The sequence below is a fragment of the Vigna angularis genome, chromosome 7 (assembly GCF_016808095.1).
Source record: "Vigna angularis cultivar LongXiaoDou No.4 chromosome 7, ASM1680809v1, whole genome shotgun sequence".
Lineage (NCBI taxonomy): Eukaryota > Viridiplantae > Streptophyta > Magnoliopsida > Fabales > Fabaceae > Vigna > Vigna angularis.
In genome coordinates, this window is record NC_068976.1 from 35751461 (window position 1) to 35775678 (window position 24218).

Genomic DNA, 24218 nt, shown 5'->3' on the forward strand with positions numbered 1-24218 from the left:
GGTCTTGATACATCTTAGTCATGCCAGGGTGCATGCTAAGACGGCTATGATGACCTTCCTCCAGAATAATTCTCTTCAGCTCGCCATCATTCGGAACGCACGTCCTACCCAGGTAACGCAACATGCCGTCCGTTCCCGTATTGAACCCCTTAGCTTGATCTGAACCGAGCGCGCTTAATATCTTCACCAGCTCTTCATCCTCACGTTGCTTCATTCTAATCCGATCAAACACATCGCTAGATATTCTAAGGTTACAGCACTTGATGCTGCTCGGCTCTAACTCAAACTGTAACCTTAGATCTCTGAAACTGTCCACTAAACTCAGCTCGCGCACCATCATGGACGACACATGCACTACTTTTCTGCTTAGAGCATCCGCTACCACGTTAGCTTTCCCAGGGTGATACAGCAGTTCAAAATCGTAATCCTTCAAAAATTCTAGCCAACGCCTCTGCCTCATGTTCAACTCCTTCTGATCAAATAAATATTTGAGGCTCTTGTGATCACTGAAGACTTGGAAAGTGGATCCATACAAGAAATGCCTCCAAATCTTCAGCGCAAAGACGACCGCTGCCAACTCCAGGTCGTGCATTGGGTAATTCCTTTCGTGCATCCTCAACTGACGAGACGCGTAAGCTACCGCTCGCTTCTCTTGCATCAAAACACAACCTAAACCTTGGTGAGAAGCGTCGCAATATACTTCGAACGGTTTAGACGTGTCTGGAATAACTAACACTGGAGCGCTCGTCAATTTCACTTTCAACGCTTGGAAGCTGACTTCACAACGATCGGTCCAAGCGAACGGTTGGTCTTTACGAGTCAACTGAGTTAGCGGCGCCACTATCTTAGCAAAACCTTCAATGAAACGTCTGTAGTAGCTCGCCAGTCCAACAAAACTACGCACCTCAGTGACCGAACGTGGACTCTCCCAATCCAGTACCGCTCGCACTTTCGCTGGATCTACCGAGATGCCTCCAGCCGACACCACATGACCCAAAAACTGAATCTCCTTCATCCAGAATTCACACTTAGACAACTTGGCATATAACTCCTTCTCCCGCAACACTCCAAGTACAAGTCTAAGATGCTCTTCATGCTCGTCTTCGGTCTTGGAATAGATGAGAATATCATCTATGAAGACGACCACAAACTTATCCAAATAAGGCCTGAATATGCGGTTCATATACTCCATGAACACGGCTGGAGTGTTCGTTACTCCAAATGGCATCACCACGTATTCATAATGCCCGTAGCGAGACCTGAACGCTGTCTTCTGGATGTCATCTTCCTTAACCCTGATTTGATGATACCCGGATCTCAAATCAATCTTTGAGAACACTGCAGCCCCATGCAATTGATCCAGCAGGTCATCTATCCTTGGCAATGGGTACTTGTTCTTGATGGTCAGCTTATTCAATTGCCTGTAGTCTATACATAACCGAGAGCTGCCATCCTTCTTCCTTACTAACAGCACGGGCGCTCCCCAGGGTGATACGCTCGGCCTAATGAATTTCTTCTCTATCAACTCTTCAATTTGCTCCTTGAGTTCAGCTAACTCAGCAGGCGACATCCGATATGGCTGAACCGAGATAGGAGCCGCTGTCGTCACCAAATCAATGGTGAACTCCACTTCACGATGAGGGAGAAGTCCAGGTATCTCTTCCGGGAAGACGTCCGCAAACTCATCCACCACCGATCGTCCATTGCTGCCACTAGTGGACGATCGTCCCAAATTCGCATTCCTAACTTCTCCGTCTTCATGCGTCATAATGAGAAAACAGCTGGCGCCCTCCATAATATCTTCCTTCAACTGACCGAGCGTCACTGACAGAACTTCTTCTTCTTCACCAGGAAAGACTAATTCCTTCGCCCCACAAGCAATAACAATGCGATTGGTAGCCAACCAATCCATTCCTAGAATCACTTCTAAATCCTTTAAAGGCAAACAGATCAAGTTCACCTTATAACTACGCCCCTCAACCACAATAGGACATCTATTGCATACGGTAGACGTCCTAATCTCTCCAGCCGCTAGGGTTGACACCACCAGGTCGAACTGCATATCTCTCTCAACTACGCCCAGTTTCTCAACACACGCCTTCGAGATGAAGGAATGAGTTGCCCCCGAATCAAACAACACACGGCAAGGTATTCCATACTGCAAGCATTCACCGGTTATAAGGTTACCTGAGTTCGCTGCCTCAGCGCTCGTTATAGCATACACACGCCCACTCGCTTGGGCTCGTCCTCCTCTTGGTAGATTCCTCCCAGCATTCGGCGGTCTCATCACTGCACGTCCGCTCATATTGCACTCGTGATCCAAATGCCCGTTCCTTCCGCAACGGTTGCAGTGCTTTCCTCCCACCAGTTGAGGGCATGAAGACCTATAATGCGGTCCTCCACACCGAAAGCAAACTACATTTCCTTGTCCAGAATGTCCGACAGGGATTACTGCTTGAGATCCGCTCGTCTGAGAAGGCTGGTTTGGACGAGCGTAAGGAGGTCTCCTCTGGACAGTACCTCCCCTGGACACTATCGGCCCCCTACTCACTTGCTGCTGCTTCTTATGCCGTTCCGCTTCTGCCATATTCCTCTCCAAAACTTTGGCTCTCTCAACCATGGTAGGGAACGTTCGGATACACAAGCTGGAAATCAACACTTTCAGGTCACTCCGCAATCCGTTCTCAAATTTTCTACACTGCCACACTTCACTCGTGGCCATAGTATTGAATCTGACGAGGTGCTTGAACTTATTGGTGTACTCTGAAACAGACATACCCCCCTGAACCAGTTGTAGAAATTCCACCTCCTTTGCAAACCGAACGCTGTCCGGGAAGTATTCTTCATAAAACTTAGTTCTAAACACTTCCCAAGTGATCGGCTGTTGCGCGTCCGTTAGAATAGCTCTCGCGCTCGTCCACCAATGACTCGCTTCTCCAGTCAACAAATATTCAGCGTACGCCAACCTATTTACATCTGGACATCGTTTGGCATTGAAAATCTTCTCTATGTCCCTTAACCACTGATCCGCTTCGTCTGGGAGGCCTTTCCCACTAAACTTGGCCGGATGGTGTTGGAGGAAACTCTCCAAGCTCCATTCAGCAGCAGGCGGGGCAGCGTTGGAAGAAGACGCCCCTGAAGTATGCCTGGTTGCTGCTAAAATCTCCATCAGTTGTCTTTGCGTCGTTTCAGAGTTGGCACGCGAGGCCTCCAAACTCTGCATGGCACTCTGATTATGCTGCATCAGGGTGGCGTTTTGCTCCATTAAAGTCATGTTCTGTTGCTGCAATCGGTCAATCACCGTCTCCAACAACCTAGCGTTGTTGGACGCATCTGGTTCAGTAGGTTGAGGTGGAAGAGGGAGTCTAGGTGCCATTCGTTCTCTGGACACAGAAAAACGAATGTTAGCTACATGCAAAGAGTTGAGGAAAATAACTCATTTTAAACACGTATTAAGCACACAGCAAAACACAGTGCACTCACAACCTACAGTGTCCTTTAAGAGAACAAAACTGCTCTGATACCACTAATGTAACATCCCAAAATATAGTAATTACCATAATCAGAATTAATTACATTAAGCTAATAAAGTAGTGCAGTCTTACAAATAAACCGAACGAGCGTAAAGAGTCGAACGGCATAAACACACAAAAAATAACGAGCGCGATAAAATACAGAAGTTCAGAGACGAACGGTCTTACAAAACTATGACCGAACGTCCACAATTAAACTTAACAAAACTAAAATACACATGCGAGCGCTCTAAGGCTCGGCTTTAACTTCCACATCCACCAGGTTAGCGTCTTCCAAATTTTCTTCTTCTAGCACTTCTTCAAGTGACGCGCCTCCATCTGCTCACATCCACACGGATGATCATTGCAAGGACAGGACGAACGTACATATACAAGGCGACAACACAAGGAAAACGAAAGGGTAAGCTTAAGTAATTTAATTCATACTTCAACATATTCATCAACATTTCAAATCAAACAAACACATAACTTCAATATATAACCACATCCAATATATATATATATACTAGACCGACCGTCCGGACTGTATGAATCTGTGTAGTTACAAGCGTCCTTGCACCCGAGTGGTGTAGTAACTGGGATACACCAAACAGTTGCCACTCGAGGTCAGTCCGTTCTTACGTCGCCCATGTTAACTTATGGACTAAGGACCTCCTGCCATTCCCACACATGACATACTTCCTCTACATGAAGATAGTATTCACGGAACATCAGGATGGACAGCGAGTCTTAACTTATCCACAGTCATACTTTACCAAATTTAATATCAAATATATATATATAAGTCGTCCCTCCATGGAACGCTCGTTCAAATACCAGAATCACAATTTCAGTTTTTATACGGTTCGCACCACTTAATACTTCCTTTTATTTACATTTTCATTCTATGTTCCACTTCCATAAAAAGACGAGCGTTCAATCCTCTACACAACGAGGACGAACGTGACTTTCGCGAGAATCAGTTAAATGAACCGACTCTTAGCGATATAATATAAATGATTCAGAATAATTTGGATTTAAAAACCTTAGACTAAATTCACAAGAATAAAGATACAACAAGACGAATATTTATTACTTTGAGGACAAGTGTTTAACAAGATCGACCGCCAGTCAATGACCGAAAGCGAATATTTATTTACTGATAATTTGAGACGAACGCTAATTACGTACGTTCTGCAATTCAAAGGTATGGACGAGCGTTCGGTATAAGACCGTACAGTTCTCAGGACGAACGCTAAATATAAGACCGAGCGCTATTTAGGACGAACGCTCAATATAAGACCGAGCGCTATTTAGGACGAACGCTCAATATAAGACCGAGCGCTATTTAGGACGAACGCTCAGTGTAAGACCGAGCGCTACTTAAGACGAACGCTTAGTGTAAGACCGAGCGCTACAGTTTTACAAATATAATGAATAATAATTTAATTTAATTTACAAGATTACCACTAGGTTGAGCCGAACGCTCAACATAGTATTTCATGGGACGCTCGTTCAATTTCCGAACTCTTCTCAAATAAAAGAATTCCTTTTTAAGCAATTGACTAGAAACCGAACGGTGTAAGACCGTACGATGACGAACGTAATTTTATCATAGGCAGGCTTATCAGCTTCCGATTTTTCATCTATTTTACTCAACATTTCTCACCATTTAATTCTCATACTTTATAGAATTCATATTAACAACTCATACCATACAATAATCAACCAGTATCTAATTCATACGTATCAATCCACACATACCATATTCACTCAGGCATAACAGCGATCGTTCAGGCATACTCAAACACAGCATACATCTCATACATTTTATTTCTATCATGCTCGCACACAATCATATACGTATGAACTAAATTATTAAGCTTCCCTTACCTGGATAGCAGTGTACTCCCAAAGAGCAAGATTTAGTGCTTCCTCTAACAACGTCCTACCCTTAGGTTTCGCTCAATAATTCCCACTTACTCTAAAACACCAGAAATCAGAATAACTCAGACCTAGAACCTATGCATGCAACCAGAACTAGGGTTCGCATGAAACCAAAAAAAAACGAACACTTAGAAATGAGGACTTACCAGTTCCGTTCCAAATTCTGTTCGGATCAGAATGACGCTCACGTCTCCAGGAACGTTTCTACGGTTCTAAAACGTGATCGGAGAAGGAGATGGTGAGTTACAGTAGAGAGAAGGTGAACTGGTTTTAGAGAGAAGTTAGAGAAAATGAAAAGTTTTGGTTCTGAGGAAGAAGATGAGTGGTGCAGGTGAGTGGAAGAATTTTTCGAAAAAGTCATTTTGTTTAATTCCACGTTCGTTCAGACGAATGTCTCCCAAGCCGACACCTGCACACCCACTCTGACTTCAGAAGCTTCCAACGTGACAAGTGGCGCTCGTGCATGCAGCGTTTAGTGCGTTTTTAATGCACTGGACGTGTGGCGCGGTGCATTTATGGAAGCAGCCAGGTGACTCAGCAGTGTAATAATGACAGATTTGACATTAATTATGGTTTAAATTTCCGAGATCTCACAGGTTAAATCTTCCCCAACAACAAATAAATTTAGTTCTTCATTATCATGGAGAAACTAGATGAACAATGGAATGGAAGAGATAGAAAAACCATAGAAATTGAAGAGGATAGCTCTCACATCCCCAAATCCGCCTTCAAGGGGTGAAAAATATGTTTATGTGCTTATGCCATCAAAAGATACAATCCTTAGGACATCCAAGTTCTTAAATAGATCAAAACATAACAGAAAATGGGTCCAAGTCCAACACGCTGGCGATCAGCGCCCCAACTTAGGGCGTCCGGGTGAAACTGCGAGAAAACTGGCGCTTAGCGCCCTTGGAAGGGTGCCTAGGCATGGTGCGGGAAAAAACTGGCGCTCAGCCCTGGCGGTAGCATTACAAAACTCACTTTTTTTGTTGTTTTGGTTACTTTTATGGCTGATTCAGCTCTATATAGCTCTATATATTGTTGGAGATTCTTCTAGGCACATTATTAGCTACAAAATAAAGGGAATTTAGTGATAAAATCATAAAGTATAACCTCTACTCACTTATTCGCAAATCTAAAGTAAAAACATGAGTTCAAGCAAGTTTCTAAATCAAAAAGGGTGCGTTTAGTATCAAAATTATATCACAGATAACGTTATTTTCAACCGTTATCAGTAGATGTGACAACCTTCTTCCTCCTAACAATTCTTACGTGACAAATGGAGTTCCATCATGATTCACATCTACTATTCAATGTGGTTTGACTTTAATACCCATTTTTTTGTTTTTTTTATTCATTTTGCCTCTCGTCTTGTTAGAGTCTCAATTTCATCATTCTTTTCCCCACTACAATGACACCTTTTTTTCTCCAACTCCAGTCCATATATATTGATGCATCTCTCAATGTTTGCATTTTGAGGGAGATCCATCAACCATGTGTTTCTTCTACTTTAGGATCCACTAACCATATCTTTAATTCCCCTTTTCACCCGTCCTACCTCACGCTACTTTTAATTGCTCCTTCCAACCTATTTCATAAACTAACAACTTCTTTAGTTCCACTAACATCATCATTAGAATTTGTTGAAATTTCTATTAAGGAGAACCAAATGTACCTACTTTTTTATGGTGTTAGAAGTGGACTTTAAGCCTAACTCAACCCCACAAAACCGGCTTGTAAGGTGAGGTTTGCACCCACTTATAAAGTATGAATTGGCCTTATGTCTAGTCAATGTGGGACTTCCAACACACACCCCTCACGCTGAGGTATATACATCTCAAGCGTGGGATTAGACATTTTTTAATGGGTGGTCTGATAGCGGCCCGATAGCGGGTGGAACAATATGCCCAACAAACACCCAACAATTGCTAAGATAGGCTCTAATCATGGCTCTGATACCATGTTAGAAGTGGACTTTAAGCCTAACTCAACCTCACAAAACTGGCTTGTAGGGTGAGGTTTGCATCCACTTATAAAGTATAAAATGGCCTTATGTCTAGTCGATGTGGGACTTCTAACAGATAGTCAAGGTAAATGTTTTTTGTGCATTTTAGCTTCCAATGGATCAAACAACTATGCCATACCAACATGATAATTATGCATAATTTAACACTCACGTTGATTAAATCAATTTTACAAAGAGCAAATAATTACATCAAATTACAAAAGAGGAGAGAAGTGTAGTAATGGCAATGGGATACAATGACTACCATATCCTATTTTAGAATTTCAAATACAATGACTATCATATCTCATTTTAAGAAAAAACAATAATCACGTAATAAAACCCTTAGTAATTTCATTTTAAGAAAATAAAACATATTTAATCTTACAAAATTTGTCATTATATATTGTTAAAAGATTATTTCCAAACATTACTTTTCTTCTTATTACATATCTCATTTTGCGAATTTTTTCTTCTAGTCTCATTGTCATTTAGTTTTTTTTATTTTTTTGCATTTTGGTACTTCAATGTGAACCAAACATTAATATTCTATATTCTATTGTATATCTATCAATAGAAAATAGGATGATTTATCATAAAAAAATAAATTAAATTTAAGGTAATATAAAAAAAGGTTCAATTTATTTCCCATTCCTTTTTGTTGATTGTTATTGGTTGAGAAAAGTTGAAAAGAAAAGAGAAAGTGGGATTTGGTGACTGACACTTGGTCCAAAATCTTTGTTCTTTTTTGTTTGTGTAGATGCTGCCAAATCAAAACTCCAAAGCCAAACAAAAGACTTGAGCTTCACTATTCCTCAATCCTCACCCACATCCAATATGTCGAAAAGCTCAACTTCTTTTAATTTTTTCAGTACACCATAACGTTATCCCTTTCTCAAAAGAGAAGGTCCAAAAATTTCCAACAATTAACACAATTATTATCATTATTATCATTATTATTATTATTGCTTTTAAAACCCTGTTTATGAGTTCGTTTCTCAGCCATTCATTATAAAGATGCTTACACACATCATGGGCCAACCAAATCACATGTGGCATTTGCAACTTGCTTTATGATTGCACATTCAAATATCATTATCCTACTTTTTATTGTTAGATTGGGTTGGGCCCATAACCAAATATAATAATTAGAAGATGCTTTATTCATTTAAGCAAGCAATTCTCAAACATCATCTTTCACTTCCTCCCACAATCCAACAATGATAATAGTATTTATTATTATTATTATTATTTTTTATTATTATTATTATAATAATAATACCCTCCTATCATTATACATGTCTTCGTAAAGATTTATTTTGGGTGAGATGTACTTTTGATACTACTAATATTTTCAAAATTTAATCTCAGTCTTTTTATAAAAATGAAATTTGTTTCCCTTCTTTAGAAGTTATATAGATCATGTTTTATAAAGGGACAAGAAATTATCTTTGTACCGTGTGAAAATTAAAGTGGTATATTTTAAGACTGAATAAAGAACCATAACAAAGTTTAGAGAGAATGAAAATATATTTTTACTATTATTTTTTTTAAAATAATTTTTAATGAATCCAGAATACATTAATTATTTTCAATAAATTTTTTGAGTATTTTAGCTAAATAGCCAAGTAAATTTACTTTTTACCCTATAATTTCAAAATTGATGTTTTTAATCATCTAATTAAAAAGAGTTCGCTTTAGAGTCTCTTTACTAATTAAAGTAAATATCTTGAAAAAAATATAAATATTACAAATGTAATTAAAAAAATTAAATAGATGTAATTTTTTTAATTCAATGTTAATTTTTTTTGTAAAACACATTTCAGGTTTAAGTTTAAATTGTTTGTTTACATTATTTAATATGTTATAGTTTAAATATTAGTATGAGACATTGTTTAACAAGTAAAAGAAATAATATTGTTGGATTAAAAGGATTATTTTCATATAATTTTAAAATTCTGAGAGCAAAATATATTAAAGTTTGAAAGGTTGAATTCCAATTTCACATGAAAGTTTGTTTTTTTTATTTATTATATGTCACAATCATAAGACTAAATTTATGTATCTCTCTTTTATTGTCAATTTAATTTAGAATTCAAGAATAAAAAGAATATATAATTTTGTTTATATTTACTTCAAATAGACTTGTAAATAGTAATTTAAATGGTTAAATATATGGGTTAAATATGTTTTTAGTCCCTCAATTATCAAGCGATTTTAATTTTAGTTTCTATTTCAAACTTTGGTACACTTTGATCCTTGTCCTTAAGGAAATGATACTTTTTTCGTCCTCCAAAACCAACACCGTTAAATTTAATCTAATGTGGCTAACGGTGTGCCAAGTCATTTTTTTTCTGAAACATGGTGATTTGTTCAGTGTTCAAGCAGTGAGACTTCTCTCTCTTGTTCATCTCCATCATCCTCTTCAAACATAATGAAAAGATTCAATCTTGCGCCAAAACCGAAACACCCACTTACACAACCAGTGACAATTACAAAGGAGGGATTAGAGAGATATACCTTGAACAAGAAAGGGAGATCAAAACCCCATTTGCGAAGAACCTGGTCTCCTAACACATCGGGGTTGTCGGAAAGCCACGACTTAAGGGAGACCCCATTGAAGGCCAAGAAAGAAGATCACAACAACTCCATTCCCCAAGCAAACCCCTATTTCACACCTTGATCCGTCTTCTACAATCAATACAGAGCATCAATAATAATTGAAAACTCGTTGATACATACATACATACATACATACATACATACATGTATATATATATATATATATATATATATATATATATATATATATATATATATATATATATATATATATATATATATATATATATATACGACAGGAAAAAAGGGAAAGACAAAGGGAAAAGGGAAAAACCCCATTCCCCTGCCACCAGAATGAGGAAGAGAAGAACCAAAAAAATTTTGGTTGCGTGTGAGAATTACCATTTTCCCAATGATCAAGCGTGGCTTACTAATAATAAAACAACAATAATTGGACACAAGAAAATTAGCGTGAAAAGAACAAACCTCTTAGGTTTGGAGCGAAGGAGGGTCTCCAATGGAAGATAAAAAAATGCATTAGAGAAAGAATAAATGGGAAAAGGAAGAATGACGAAGAAGATTGGTGCAGAAACCCTAAAAATATTGGATCCAAGAATTGGGGGAAAATAGGTGAATAAGAGTTATCTTGATGGTGTTATGTTTGGTGAAAAAGGGAAGTCTTGGTGTCGTGTTCTTTTTTCTTTTCTATAAACAAAATCGTAGGGTTATCTTTTGTTGTGGTTTTGGTGATGACAGAGCATCTAAAATCTTGACTCGCAGGTGGCGCTGAGTGAAGAGCTAGTGGTTGTTCGGAGAAGACGGCGACGCTATGGAGGTGCAATGTGGGCAAAGCTTCTTCGTCACGCAACGTAGGAAGAGTTTCTTCCTCTTCTGCCATGGCACAAGGTCACGTTGCCACGTTTAAAAAAAAGTGATGTGGCACACCGTTAGCCACATCAGATTAAATTTAACGGCGTTAGTTTTGGTGGACGAAAAATTATAGTTTTCTTAAGAATAAGGATCAAAGTGTACCAAAATTTGAAAGATGGACTAAAATTAAAATCGTTTGATACTTGAGGGATTAAAAACATATTTAACCCTAAATATATTTATAGTTCATAAACTTGGACACACAATTGAAATTCATCTACATCCTAAACTTTGATATATTTTGATTTTCAAATTAAAGAAATGAATATATATAAGTTTTAATCCAACATCATTAAACTTTTTGTGTTAAACGGACATTTTAGATTGACATTCGAGTTATGTGTTAAATGGATAAACAATTCAAAAGACATAACGTAAGAGCTATTTTTTTATATATATAAAATTTGAAAATAAAACTATATCCATTTTGGAATGAAAATAAATTCTTATTTCACATTCAAGTTTCATTTTAACCCAAAATTAAGTTAGGTCGAAAAAAACTAATGTTTGTAGTTTGTAAACCGATTGAAATTTGAAAGGAATTTAAAAATCTAAATAGATATAACCAATGTTAAACATAGTATCACAATGTTTAAAAGGAAATTAAAAGTTAGATTGGTGTTTCAACTGAAATTCAAATACATCCGAATAGAATAAAGATAATTTCTTTCTATACCCCATCAACTTCTACTTGCACTCTTACAAAACTGGGAAAAGTCTACACCACCCTTTACCGTTGCACACACCCTTTGTGAATTCAAAGAAATTGATGTAGCCGTATCTTGAAGACAAGATAAAAAAAGAAATAATGAGAAAAAAAAACTTGTTTAAGAATTTTTTTTTTGAAACGTACTTTTATATTTCAAAAAGCTCTTTCCAAAACATATTTCAAGTAGACTATTTAAAAAACTCATTCAAGAAGACATTATATGCATTTGGATAAGCTTATTCTGAATTCTTTTTTTCAAAATATCTTTTCCAGAATATATTTAAAAAATTTATTTCAGAAATATGATTCTGTAAATTTTATTTAGAAAGCTTTTATTCGAAAGTTTTATTCCGAAAGTTCCTTAAAGCTTATTCCAGAAAGTTTCCGGTATATATATTTCGGAAGTCATTCTTTCAGAGAGTAAAATGGTCATTTTGAAAGTTGATTTGGTAGTGCACGAGAAATTGATGGGGTGAAGGAAGTAAAATCTTCGAATAAACTATCTAATGGGCTTTCCGAAGGGTTCGTCCAACTCAGAAAACAACAGCCAAACTCCCCATTTTTTCTCCTGGCCAGCCTAATAAGTAGTTCAATTGTTGAGCCTAAGCATCGTAAGAAACAAGCCTATTTGATCAACCAACAAATAAAATCATTGTATATTAGTTCCTTTTATATATATATATATATATATATATATATGGTTATCAAACTCTCGAGTTAATTCGGACGAGTTTACGTGTTAACTTAGTGCTTTCCAGTTAACTCGAAAGCAAACTCGAATTTGGGGTAGAATCGTGAGCTCAGTGGTAGAATCGGTAGACTCGACTGAAATCGCGAGTTTGTTTCTGATTTGACGAGTTCGTGAAGATTTAAGGGTTACCATATTAAGGTTTTCTGATTTAGGTTGAGTGACAAAGCTCTATTTCTTGTTCATCTCCTACGATTCACTCAGCACTGTGCTTCATCTCTACGATTCAGTAGTTGTCGTTTCGTCCTCGCTCGCGTTTTGCCCTTGTTTGCGCCACTCAACGTGAAAACCTACAACCATTGCACCGGAAACCTGTTTGAAACCTAAATGAAGCAAATCGCGTCTCCGCCATTCTCTAATCACCTTTACCCGCCACCTACATCACCACCATGAATCTTCATCTTCTCTAACAGGACCACCATGATTCCACCCCTGAAACCCACACAAAAATCCCAAACTGAAAGAACCCTAAAAACCTAAATCACCACGGTGACAACCTCTACATTCTCGCTCCTCGCCACCACCAACACTAATGCGAACCCAGCCAACCATTCGAACCTTCATCTCGTCACCACAGAGCATCAGCAGCGCCGCGGAGGAGAAGATGCGAAACCCTATCGCGAAGAGAGGTAAGGGTTCGAACCCTAACGCGACCTTCCTTACCACCATCGCGCAACCTGCCTCCATCAACCTTCGTCTTCGCGCTTCTCAACCATTAACAACCCGAACCTGCAAGAAGAAACCCAGAGAAGAAACCCCCAATTTCAAACCACAATAGCCAAGCCAAAAAAACCCTATTTTTTGGAATTTTCCCAATCTACGCACTCATCAATCAAACCACTAATCCCTAACTTTTAATCAGTTTTCCCAAAGTAAAATGTTGTGTTTTTATTAAAATAAAGTTTTTTAAAATTATAAATAAATAAAATCCAGCTCAGGTGTCCAAATGCTGCCACGTGAATAAAATTTGTTGAGTCACCAAGCCACAAACCATAATTTTTAACGTCGTCCAGCGTAATTAACGGTGAGACCCAAATTGATTCAATTTTACATAATAAAGGACCTAATTGAGACCATTTAGAATACGAGAATCTATTTGAGACAAACCTACACAAATAGGGATGTTCGAAAGGATTAAACCTATATATATATATATATATATATATATATATATATAGATATAATTAACATGGTGGTAACTTGTTGCTAATTCTTTTAATATGATCCACACAAAACTTAGCCTGAAATATGATTATCTACATACAGATCTTAACAAGAATGGGTACCTATCGAATAACATGTCCAATAATTTTTAGTTAGGTGTGGTTTATCATAATCACTTAAATATATATCCTTAAAACAAAAATATTAATGGTAAAATATGTTTAATTCGCCTTAAATTGATAAAAGTATTAATGATAAAATATGTTTAGTTCGCCTTAAATTGATAAATTATGTAAAAGTTAAAAAGAAAAAATAAAGTTGAAAATATTTCTCTATAAATTTACTGCGAGTTTACATTATTTAAAAAGACAAATGGAATTAATTCTAACGAAATTTAGTCATTCAAGCTTTTTTTTTTCCCATTTATAATTAAAGTGAAGGATATTTTTTTTCCCATTTATAATTAAAGTGAAGGATATTGGAATTATTAATCATTAATCCATCACAATTTCATAACCACACAGCAACATTAACTTTCTTACTCACCAGCATTTACGTTTAAAAAGTTCAAAGAAATTGAAAGGGCCAAAAAATTTAATTTTCACAATTAACTAGCATTTGATTAATTCTATGTTCAAAATCATTAGTACCATATTAACGAGGGAAACAATTGTTCCCGCTTAACAACTCAACTCATGATCTTTGATACACAAAGTGGCACAGAAATCTTTCGATAAATCATGTCTGATAAGCCAAAATAAAATATTTGTCTGCTGAAGGCAAACGAAAGATTGATACAACAGATACACCATAAGAATATGGTAATTGCGTGCAGCTTAGATTATGGTCTTTTAATAACGTCCACTGTTCTCTTTCTCCAGGGTTCCTTTTTGTTTCAGTGGACTTCTAGCTTCACTTACTTCAGACTCCTTGTTGAAAGATGATTCATCTGGCTTACTACTACCATTCACGTCCCCCAGTGGAAGACCACCACCATTTGATGATGCCTGTTTTCGCATAGCTCGTGGTATTCTCAAAGGTATATCTGTCTCAGTTACGTTTTTCTCAACCTTTGGGGCTGCAGGAACATTTTCAGGTCTAGAAGAGAGAACTTTTTGTGGTACATTCGTTGATATGTTTGGTTCACTGATGCTATTGCTTTCTTTCTTGGGGACTTCAGCATTATCTGACTGCGTGGACGGTGGATCTGGAACAACAACTACTGTAGGCACTGTGGACTTTCGCCATTTCTTTCTTTGATTAGCCTTCTGGGCGTTTGATTTGGCCTGCAAAAAGAAACAGCTGGTCTTAGAATCCAGTAAAAGCATAAAATAATAAAACAAGACTGAAGACTGATGATTTATGACTGACACGCACCAGTGTATTTCCAATATCAGAAAGGGGTTTTCTTGGCCCATGATTATCAGGGTGGGCATCAGCTGGCCCCTCAACCAGTGCACCCTGAAGCAACTCAGCACCTTGAGCAGCAAGAAGGCGATTTTTGTCTGCTTCCTCAATGCTGGAATCATTGCCACTCCCTTCAACTTGTGCCTCACTTGAGATTGATGATCTGTTGGCACACTTGGATACTAGGCAACCACAAGAACTCCCACAAGTGCCACCCATAGCTCTGCATTTGCACTTGTTTGTCTTGCAAGATGAAGATTTACTACAAGAGCAGCACATATCTGATGCAGTTTCCCCAGATGCACCTCCATTTCCTTCTGTTGAATTATCTTTCCCATCTTCTGAACTGATATTTGACGGATTGTTTTCTATGCTTACACTGCTTCTAGACTTTCTTTTCTTAAAGTGTAATTTTTTCACAGACTGTACCCATTCATCATCAGTGACATCTTCTGGAACATAATCATCTTCTGTATCTGATATTGATAAATCCATATCCTCTAGTAAAATTGTAGATCGCCGGTTTTCCTAAATGATGACAAAATGATCAATAATTATAGTACCATAAAAGAAGTTATTATTAGATAAAACCATAGCAGGCTTATTAGAGATCTAGCGATATGGAAACACCTACCATCTTGCGCAAGTCATACTTATGCCCTCCGAGATTCATGTCATGATACCCCTCAGATTCAGAGTATCTCATCACACTCTGTCATAAGTTTAAATAAATGATAGGGTTAAACACAGGGCCAATATTTCTTCAATTTAACAAACTGCAGCTTAAAGTTGGAAAGGAGAAAAAAAAAGTTTCATTATTTCTCAAGCTTAATATACTAACCAGCAACTTCAACTGATGAATAAGTTCAGACTTCTGCATTTCCGATTGTCTAAGTGAACAGCTCAACCTTACTACTTTTTCTTTTAGATCTCTGATTTCCATGTCCTTCTCTCTGCAAATAACTTCTCTATCTCGCAATAAACACCTAAAATAGAAAAGCAAAGGAAAAAGTTCAGTCATATCATGATAAAAGATAACTTACTACAGTCAGTTCTCAACAGATTAACAGATTGCATTTTAGCAGACCATAAATAATTTAACTTATAAATTTTATAGGCAACTTGAAAATTTAACTTGCAGACAAGCTCTACTACCTAGAGGAAGATGCCAAGTTGAACAAATGATTCATCAAATTCTTAGCTTCAGCCAGGGAACGGACTTGGTTCCAACGTCCCTTGCCGCTGAAAACCCGTTCCCGCTCTTCCGCCTCTGACAACTGAGATGCCATCGAAAGCAATGTTGTAGAAGAAGAATTTATCATTTTTTCAAGAGCAAATATCCTTGAATTTCTTGCACCCGGAGACATTGATACGACGCCATCACTAAAATTAACAGTCAAGCAAGAAGATGCTGTGAATTGTATGTTTCCAAAAACAAAAATTGTAAAATAAATTAATGCCTCAGGTATTTGCAAGGCTTTTTCACCTTGAATTGTTCATCTTCATCATATCCGCTTCTTCCTTTAATCTAGCAATCTCGTTGGCCATTTTAGCCCTCCTGTAATGAATTGTTTGTGACATGATAATCAGTAAATTGGTTCAACTTTTCTCATCTTTTTAAATTCAAGCATATAGACAAAACATAGGTGAGCAAACTTTTCTTACAAATTGGAATAAATACAAATATGACTTCAACCAATATCTCTTTAGTCCATAGTTTAATTTAGAGCTGAGTGAAATTAACATAAAAAGGCAGATATAAAAGGCAGTTTGCCTTTTAGAAGTAAGTCTTCACCGTATTATTCAAACTTAAGCTCATTAGATTTAACTGGTATAACAACCTACTCAGTCTAAAGGTTTCAGATGAAAAATCAAAGCTGAAAATGTAGAACATACTCTTCCATTTGACGCTCATGTGCTGAACGTACTTCATGCACTCGGACTGTGACTTCAAGCTCATGCTCAATTGCCTGCATCAAAGCCTTCAAATAGAAACAAATGTTAATAGTTAGCTAAATAAAACACCAAGACATTCTCCACCAAATAGCATGACGGAATTATGATGGTAAAAATAACTTATCCTAAATGGCCACCGTACACATATTAGAAAAAGGGTAGATTATTTAGTAAAATTGCTTGCAAAGAGAACAACAATTTCGTCATTGTGAATCACAAGCATAGTAATATAAGTACCTGAATTCCTGGACCATTCCCACCTACAGCACCTGTGTATAAAGAAAGAACTGCCAGTTATTAACAAGTTCACAAAATACAGAAACAGCTGTGTGGGACAGTAAATCTCTTAAGTCATACTTTCACGTGAAGTCTTTCGAGATTCCAAGAGTTCTTTTAGCCTTTTTGTAGCCAAGGACGCTTCTTCTGTCTTCCTTTGTAATACCTGTAATGGAACTCATGAGTAATGGGAATAACCAGTACAACGAGAACACGTTATTTGAAAATCTTTTTACCATCTTTTGCCTCTGATTCAATGCTAACAGCTTATGCATCTCGTATTCGTTCCTCCTTCCTTCTTTTTTAAGCTGAAAATGGCAAAACAGTGTATTAGAAGATTCACTAATAACTGATTACTTTCAAATTAGACAAAAGCTGTCATTCCTTATAAGCAGAAGGTCGCAAATAACCTATATACCTCTAACAATATAAACGGAGACAACAGTGTAGTATTATTATCGAACGGAAAAACGAATACCAAAAGTATATTTTTCCCTCCATTCAATTACAGAAGAATGGAGTAATAAAAGGATTATTAGTTGCTAAAAGAGTCGTAGAAAATTATGCTGTGATGAAATTACCTGGAGAACTTCTTTCTCACGTGAAGCTTTCCATAACCTAAATTGTTCTGATTCCTGCTTAATCTTATGTTGCAATTGAACCTGAAGAAAATAAAGATTCGGTAATGACTCTAAATGAAAAGAAAAAACAAAGCACAAATTTCTGCTACAAACTGAGTACAAAGTCCCCTTAGATGGTCATCGTACCTTATGAGATTTAATTTTGTGAATCTCATCCTGCAGTCGTTTAGCTGCCTCATCACTCTTCTGTTTTTGTCTCAACAGTTGAGCCTGAGCTTCTTGTTTCTTCTTCAGCACAGAGACCTGGAAAAACAAACAATCAGTTCACCACCCGGAGTGGCCATTCAGAGTTAAGACATTCCAAATAATTGAGCACCTGTGCTTCAAGAGCATTTAACTTTTGGAGATATTCCTCCTTTAACTTTTGAGCTCCGTCATCAGAAGTAGATGAAATATTTGCAAGATTGCACCTAAGTTCCTCAATTTCTTTCTACAAAGAATACAAACGTTGTTAAAAAAACAATCATTTAAACGCAATATAATTCCAGGTAGCGGAGATCAAATACCTGCAAAAATTTCTTTTCTTGTTCTAACTCAAGAACTTTCTTTTCATAATGATGCTTAAGAACTGAAGTATCAGCATTACTAAACATCTTCATTTCAGCCTTCAACATAAAAAAAATATAAAACAATAAGCATAAAAAACATCTAAAATCAATATTAACATGTAATAAAATGCATATATCCAATATTTTGCAACTTTGTCAAATTTGAAAGGCTATAAATATTTTCAAAACAAAATATTCAATCTCTCCATGAAACTTTTACCTCCTTTTGTTCAAGTTTCTTATCCAATTCTTTGAGCTCCCTATCCAACTTTTCTTGAAGAGAAGAGTGTTCTATTTCCTTTGCATGATCTTCCATATCATCTGCAAACAGGTTGCACAAAGTTAAAAAAATTATCTATTGTTACTTAGGAATAAATATCAATCCACAGTGAGAGCAAAAATGCATATAAAAAGATTGGGTATCAAGAAGTCTAAATGTGGTTGCAAAGTCTGGCTTTGAGAAATCAGTTGTCAGTACCTCATATATTTCATGTACATATCTCAAGCATAATGAATTTGTTATGAAAGAATATTATCAATTACACCAGTGTCATGGATTAACAAAAAATGTAAAAGATACACTATGATAATACATAAAAACTTCCAAAGCTCTACCTGCTATGTCAACTGATTTGGCTTCACAATCAGAAGAGTACTCATTACCACATGCAAATAAAACATTCTTTGACCCGAATCCACTATCATCTGTGTTTACCCAGTCATCAAAATGTCTAGATTTTGCTTTCGAATTTTTCAAACGCTGCAATTCACCTTCCAGATCTTGTATCTTTGACACATAAGATTTCACCAGGTCATAATCCTAGAATGAGATCAGACCACGAGTCAGTTGTGGATTGATTCATCAGAAAATTGTAATTATGCACTAGCAATGACTTGATGAGTTCAAACCTCGTGTGAATTTGATTCAATTTCATCCCAAGATTTACCATTTCTAATTGATTCTATTTTCATGACCAGTCGGTCTTTTTCAACCTAAATTCAACATATCGGGTTAGACGGAGCAACTTGATCGCAAATAACACAGAAGTGAAACTGGAAGCAACTGACAACATCTATCTTTTGACAAAACACCTAAGATTCTATTAGAGTTGAGGACATAAAAGGATGGAGAAAGACCTGAGCATCACATGCACGTTGTGCTAAACTCTCACAAGTAACTCGTCGATCTTGAAGCTCCCGCTGTAATTCTGCATTGCTTGCTTCAAGTAAGGATATTTTGTGTTTGAGAATCTAAGGGAGTAAAGAACAAGACATTAGAAACCTACACTCGGCAAAAGGAAGGATCAACTTCAGAAACTTCCTAAAATTATGATGTACCTGAAGTTCATCAAATGCCCCTCCAGTATCACCTTTGTACAGTAGAAGCTCAGATTGAAGTTGCTCAATCTGACTTCGCATTCTCTGCATCTGAGCTCCCACTGGATCACGATTAATCTAAAAGAAGAAAATTTAAAATCATCAAACGTCTGAGCTACCACATGAACGATTGTCATTGTCACTCACAATTTAATTTAAGACAGGGACAAAATGAAACAAAACATTGAGAACACTTACGACTGCCTTGTTCTGAATGTTGCGAGCACGGTTTGCATACTTCAGAGTGTTCAATGTCTCTTCAGCATTGGTGTCAGCAGGACTAACACATGCTGCAGCATTCCCAAACAAATTCGATGATTCATATGATAATAAATGAAAGTATAAAATTTTCGAAATCCACCAAGTATTGTACCTATCATAACAGTTTTGCTGTTTCCTCCAAGAGAATCCTGCGTATCATTAGCCAAATTCCTTGTCAGGATGATACATGAATCCATAATATAGAAATCACATAAGTATGCACTACAACTAAAATCTAGTATTACATTTTCAGTAATAATGACTTTTGAAAACGACTTTCAAGACTGGAGTCACAATACTTCCGAAGAAAATAAAAGGCACACTTCCTTTCCCAACAATACTTTTAAATAATGAGCATAGAAGTCATCACTCCATCTGTCATGGAATGAGATGTAGAAATAGAAAGAACCATACATATTATAGGCAGAGCTGTTCAAAATAAGTATACTAGACGTAATGCTTTAACAAACACTGCAAACCTGTAGTAGTCTTGTTAGTTTACTATCGCGATATGGCACATGGCCACCTTCTTTTCGCTTTCTTTCATCTCCCAGTGCACTTATTACATTCCCAAGAGCTAATAAACCCTTGTTGATATGAATGCCTTGACAATGGAAAAACTAAATGATCATTAAATAGCTTAAAATTGCATTTATAAAACTTAGCGAGTAGCAGAAATGCATTGTAACATTTTAAAAGTTATACTGGGATGGGCGAAATATATGAAATACTCTATATTTGTATAATAATGCTATCCCTAATTTTAACAATATGTCTTACACGTACAACAGATTACCTTCTTTCAAACGCATGCCATCGGCACCAGTTCTTTTTGCACGTTCAGAACCAGCAAGGTCTACCAAATGTAGTTTTGCACACAAGACATCATCACCACTCTTTTGCTCCATAGTGATTGTGAATATAGCATGTGATCGACTATACAAATAGCATAAATCACAGTCATCATACTTTAATAAAGCAAGGTTCTACTTCAGTAGAGAGGAGATATGTAAATTTTGATATGCTGTATATTAGAGTAGATTTTATCAATACAAATAAAATATATAAAGTTACTCCTAAACAACATTGACCCCCAGTGGCAATTTACCTTGACTGACTGTTCATGTTTGTACTCCCAGTGGCACGTGCCAGAGAACCACGAGAAAGATAAGATGACATTTCTTCTTTAGTCTTTACTTCAGCCTCAGTAACACCAGCCAATGTTATTCCCCCATTCACTGTTTCCCTAATCTGAATGGGAACTCTGCTGGGCGCAGCAGACTTCGCAGTAGAAACCACATCCCCTCTAGATTGATTGGGATCAAGTAAATCAAATACCTCTTCCTTGAATATCTGTAATCAAGATATACAAATTTACACTTCTATGTTCAAAGCCTGACCTCAATTACAGAAAAAAAATTCATCAGCATTATTCATTACCTCGATAAACGATACCCTGATTAAAAACTCCGATGATTCCTTCATAGTCTGAACCCTCTTGAATATTGTCTCCATCACCTTGGGTATAATACCACCGGCATTTTCTTCTCCGGTGTAATTGGTGCCCATGGTGTATGTCTTCCCAGATCCGGTCTGAGAATAAAAAAACAGTTAAAACAAACTAGATATAACAACAAAAAAAGTTTCTCAAATAAAAAGTATCGAATTACCAAAGTCAAAACCATATGCAAAACGTATACCTGCCCATAAGCAAGAACGGTTGCGTTGTAGCCGTGAAAAAGTGCATCTACAAGTGGAGCTACACAATCATTGTATATTGTAGCCGACGGAGATCCCGAACTACCATAGACATGGTCATAAGTGAAAGCATGTGACCCAATTTGCACCTACACAGCATCCAACAACAACAATTACACATTAAATTCATACATACCTACAAATTTCAACAGATTCAATGGACAACACTTCTACCTGAGGTTCACCAGGAACAACGGTGATACAATCTGTACACCCGAGCATAAGCTCCGACGTAATCAGAGGCCGGACGTTGACGGCAACACGTACGCACTGCGGCGCATCGTGGTTTTCCATCTCTAACCAATTCGAATAATCCTCGAGATTTACCTGATGCGAAGGAGAGCAACGAAAGAGAAAGAAGAGCGTGAGAAAGAAATGAAGGAAGAGTGTGAGACGAAGAACAAAGTGTTCTAATTTTGAACAGAGAAAAGAGGGTAATGGCTGCGAATTTGAATGTGGATGTATTGGGTTAGACTAAAACGGATTTGAGAAAACGGCGCTTAGGTCCGAATTCAAACTAGAACCTTAGTCACGCGTGGGTCACGTGCCACGATGAATGTTAATGAAACTCCAACGGTCAAAATATTAAGCAAACATAGAAACCCCACACAAAAATGGATAATTATTTAAAGCATACTCCATCAATGCCTTTCGCTCCATATGCAAACTAAATATGCCACACTGTTGTTTGTTTTTTACTTTACAATAAATTTATTTAAAATTATCTTCGATTATAATAATTTATGATTTCGGTTTCAACTATAATGGACTGTTCTTTTTAATTTTTTATTCCTTAAAAACATATTTATTTGAAGACAATTTTATTTCTAGTACTATTGGATGTCGACAGTTTATTTACTAAAATCAAAGAAAATTTACTATAGTTTACAGTTTATTCGAAAACTTGATTTGGCATTATATAACAAATAAATATTAATGTGATTGCAATTTTCATGAATATGATTCACTAGAATTTAATTTTAAAATAGATTTAATACCTATTTTGGTCCATCGGTTTGCAGGGTGTGTTCAAAGTTGTCCTCTTCTTTTCAAAAGTCACTAACTTCCTATATTTTGCAAAAAGTAGTTCACGTTAGTCCTTTTTACTTACGATGTTAAAAAAGCTATTGGCAGACTTTCTCCCTTGACGAAAAGTGAATGACTTGTACACTTATTGATAACGTGGCACAGTGAGGTCATTTGAGATGTTAATTTTGAGAATAAAAGTAAATGATGTGAAAATGCTATGACAGAAAGTTAAAATCAATTTAGGGTAAAATCAATTGGTAAATTAGTGCGATTTGGGGTTCAACAATCTACTCAAATTGGTGTTCTAATTGGGTTTGATACGCTGTCGTTGAATCTATCAAATTAATACTACTTTTCAAGGCAACTTCAGTATTGTCAAGTAGTATTCAAGAAAGTATATAGGGTTAAAGTAACCTTGAGTCGTCTCCCAACGAATACGGAATTGTTTTTCAATATTTGAATCTTATGAATGCTATGCAATGCTCAAGAATAAAAGTGAGAAACTATGCTAATGAAGTTAATGTTTGGAGAATGTTTATGAACAAATAGGAAACTTAGAAACAAATATGATGAAATATGCTAATTACATTGCTTTTCCAAAATAGATTCATCATCGGTTATCCACAGATAATTGTTCAATTGATTATTGTTCAAGTTTCGAATTAATTAAAGTACATTCTTAATTAGTTTGAGGGCTATCATGCAGTTAACCAAAGTAGATTCTCAATCAAATGCAAGACCTTTCTAGATTATTCACAATGAATTCAACAAAAGTACATTCTCAATCAAATCCTATTGTGTTTAATCATGTCTATTCTTAAATCTCCTAACTAAATTCAAAGCTAATTAATCAAAGTAAATTCTCAATTAATTATAGTTGAAATTATTAGCACCAATCAAAGTACATTCTCAAGTGATAGCAAAAACTCATTTAATTATATGAAAGTTCCTAAATTCAATCAAAGTAGATTCTCAATCAAACCTAAAAACCTTTGACCTCATATGATTAATATGCATGTAGATTCAAACACGTTATAATGAAAAAATCATTGCTTTTAATATGATTGAGAGATGAAAGACAGAAAAAGAGAAACTCAAATCAATAATCAAAAGAAACAATTGCATTAATTCAACTTAACCTTAGAACCAAAATAAAATTATAATGGTGCAGAAGAATGAATGAAGATGAGTGATGTTTTGATGTGTTTAAGTGGAAGAAGGTAAGTGTGGAGGTCTCTTGATGACAAATTTATGAACACCGAAAAACGGCGCCAAAAACTTGTTTAACTTTCGGCAAGTGTGACCGAATCGTATCAAGTAATAAACTCGGTAAGACCAAGTATCGTTCTCCCAAAGGACTCACGGCCTAGTTAGTTATATGATTTGTT

The 24218-nt window shown here is 36.5% G+C and overlaps 2 protein-coding genes across 2 annotated transcripts in view; both read right to left on the bottom strand.

Moving 5' to 3' along the window:
• LOC128197909 (uncharacterized) overlaps nt 1-24218 on the bottom strand; it is a 134766-nt gene that overhangs the window by 77487 nt on the left and 33061 nt on the right. The gene's annotated exons all lie outside the window — the stretch shown is intronic.
• LOC108338662 (kinesin-like protein KIN-4C) lies at nt 14171-22276 on the bottom strand. The gene is made up of 27 exons (XM_017575684.2): nt 21976-22276; nt 21744-21890; nt 21484-21636; nt 21152-21396; nt 20840-20979; nt 20523-20647; nt 20156-20192; nt 19981-20072; nt 19744-19860; nt 19543-19656; nt 19315-19398; nt 19021-19225; nt 18626-18726; nt 18364-18462; nt 18174-18287; nt 17984-18100; nt 17798-17878; nt 17453-17524; nt 17298-17382; nt 17178-17209; nt 16881-16966; nt 16471-16542; nt 16140-16367; nt 15826-15970; nt 15619-15696; nt 14955-15512; nt 14171-14863 (listed from the first exon to the last, which is right to left on the bottom strand). Exons 1-27 carry the CDS (start codon nt 22093-22095, stop codon nt 14429-14431), a joined length of 3882 nt encoding a protein of 1293 aa, XP_017431173.2. The 5' UTR covers nt 22096-22276; the 3' UTR covers nt 14171-14428.

What these genes read in the sequence shown, in the direction of transcription:
- LOC108338662 (XM_017575684.2), bottom strand. Translation starts at nt 22,095, where the DNA reads ATGGAAAACCACGATGCGCCGCAGTGCGTACGTGTTGCCGTCAACGTC. An exon ending in CAAATCAGTTGACATAGCAG is followed by an intron (nt 18,727 to 19,020) that starts GTAGAGCTTTGG and finishes ACCTGTTTGCAG; the next exon opens with ATGATATGGAAGATCATGCA. An exon ending in AGTATGACTTGCGCAAGATG is followed by an intron (nt 15,513 to 15,618) that starts GTAGGTGTTTCC and finishes GTCATCATTTAG; the next exon opens with GAAAACCGGCGATCTACAAT.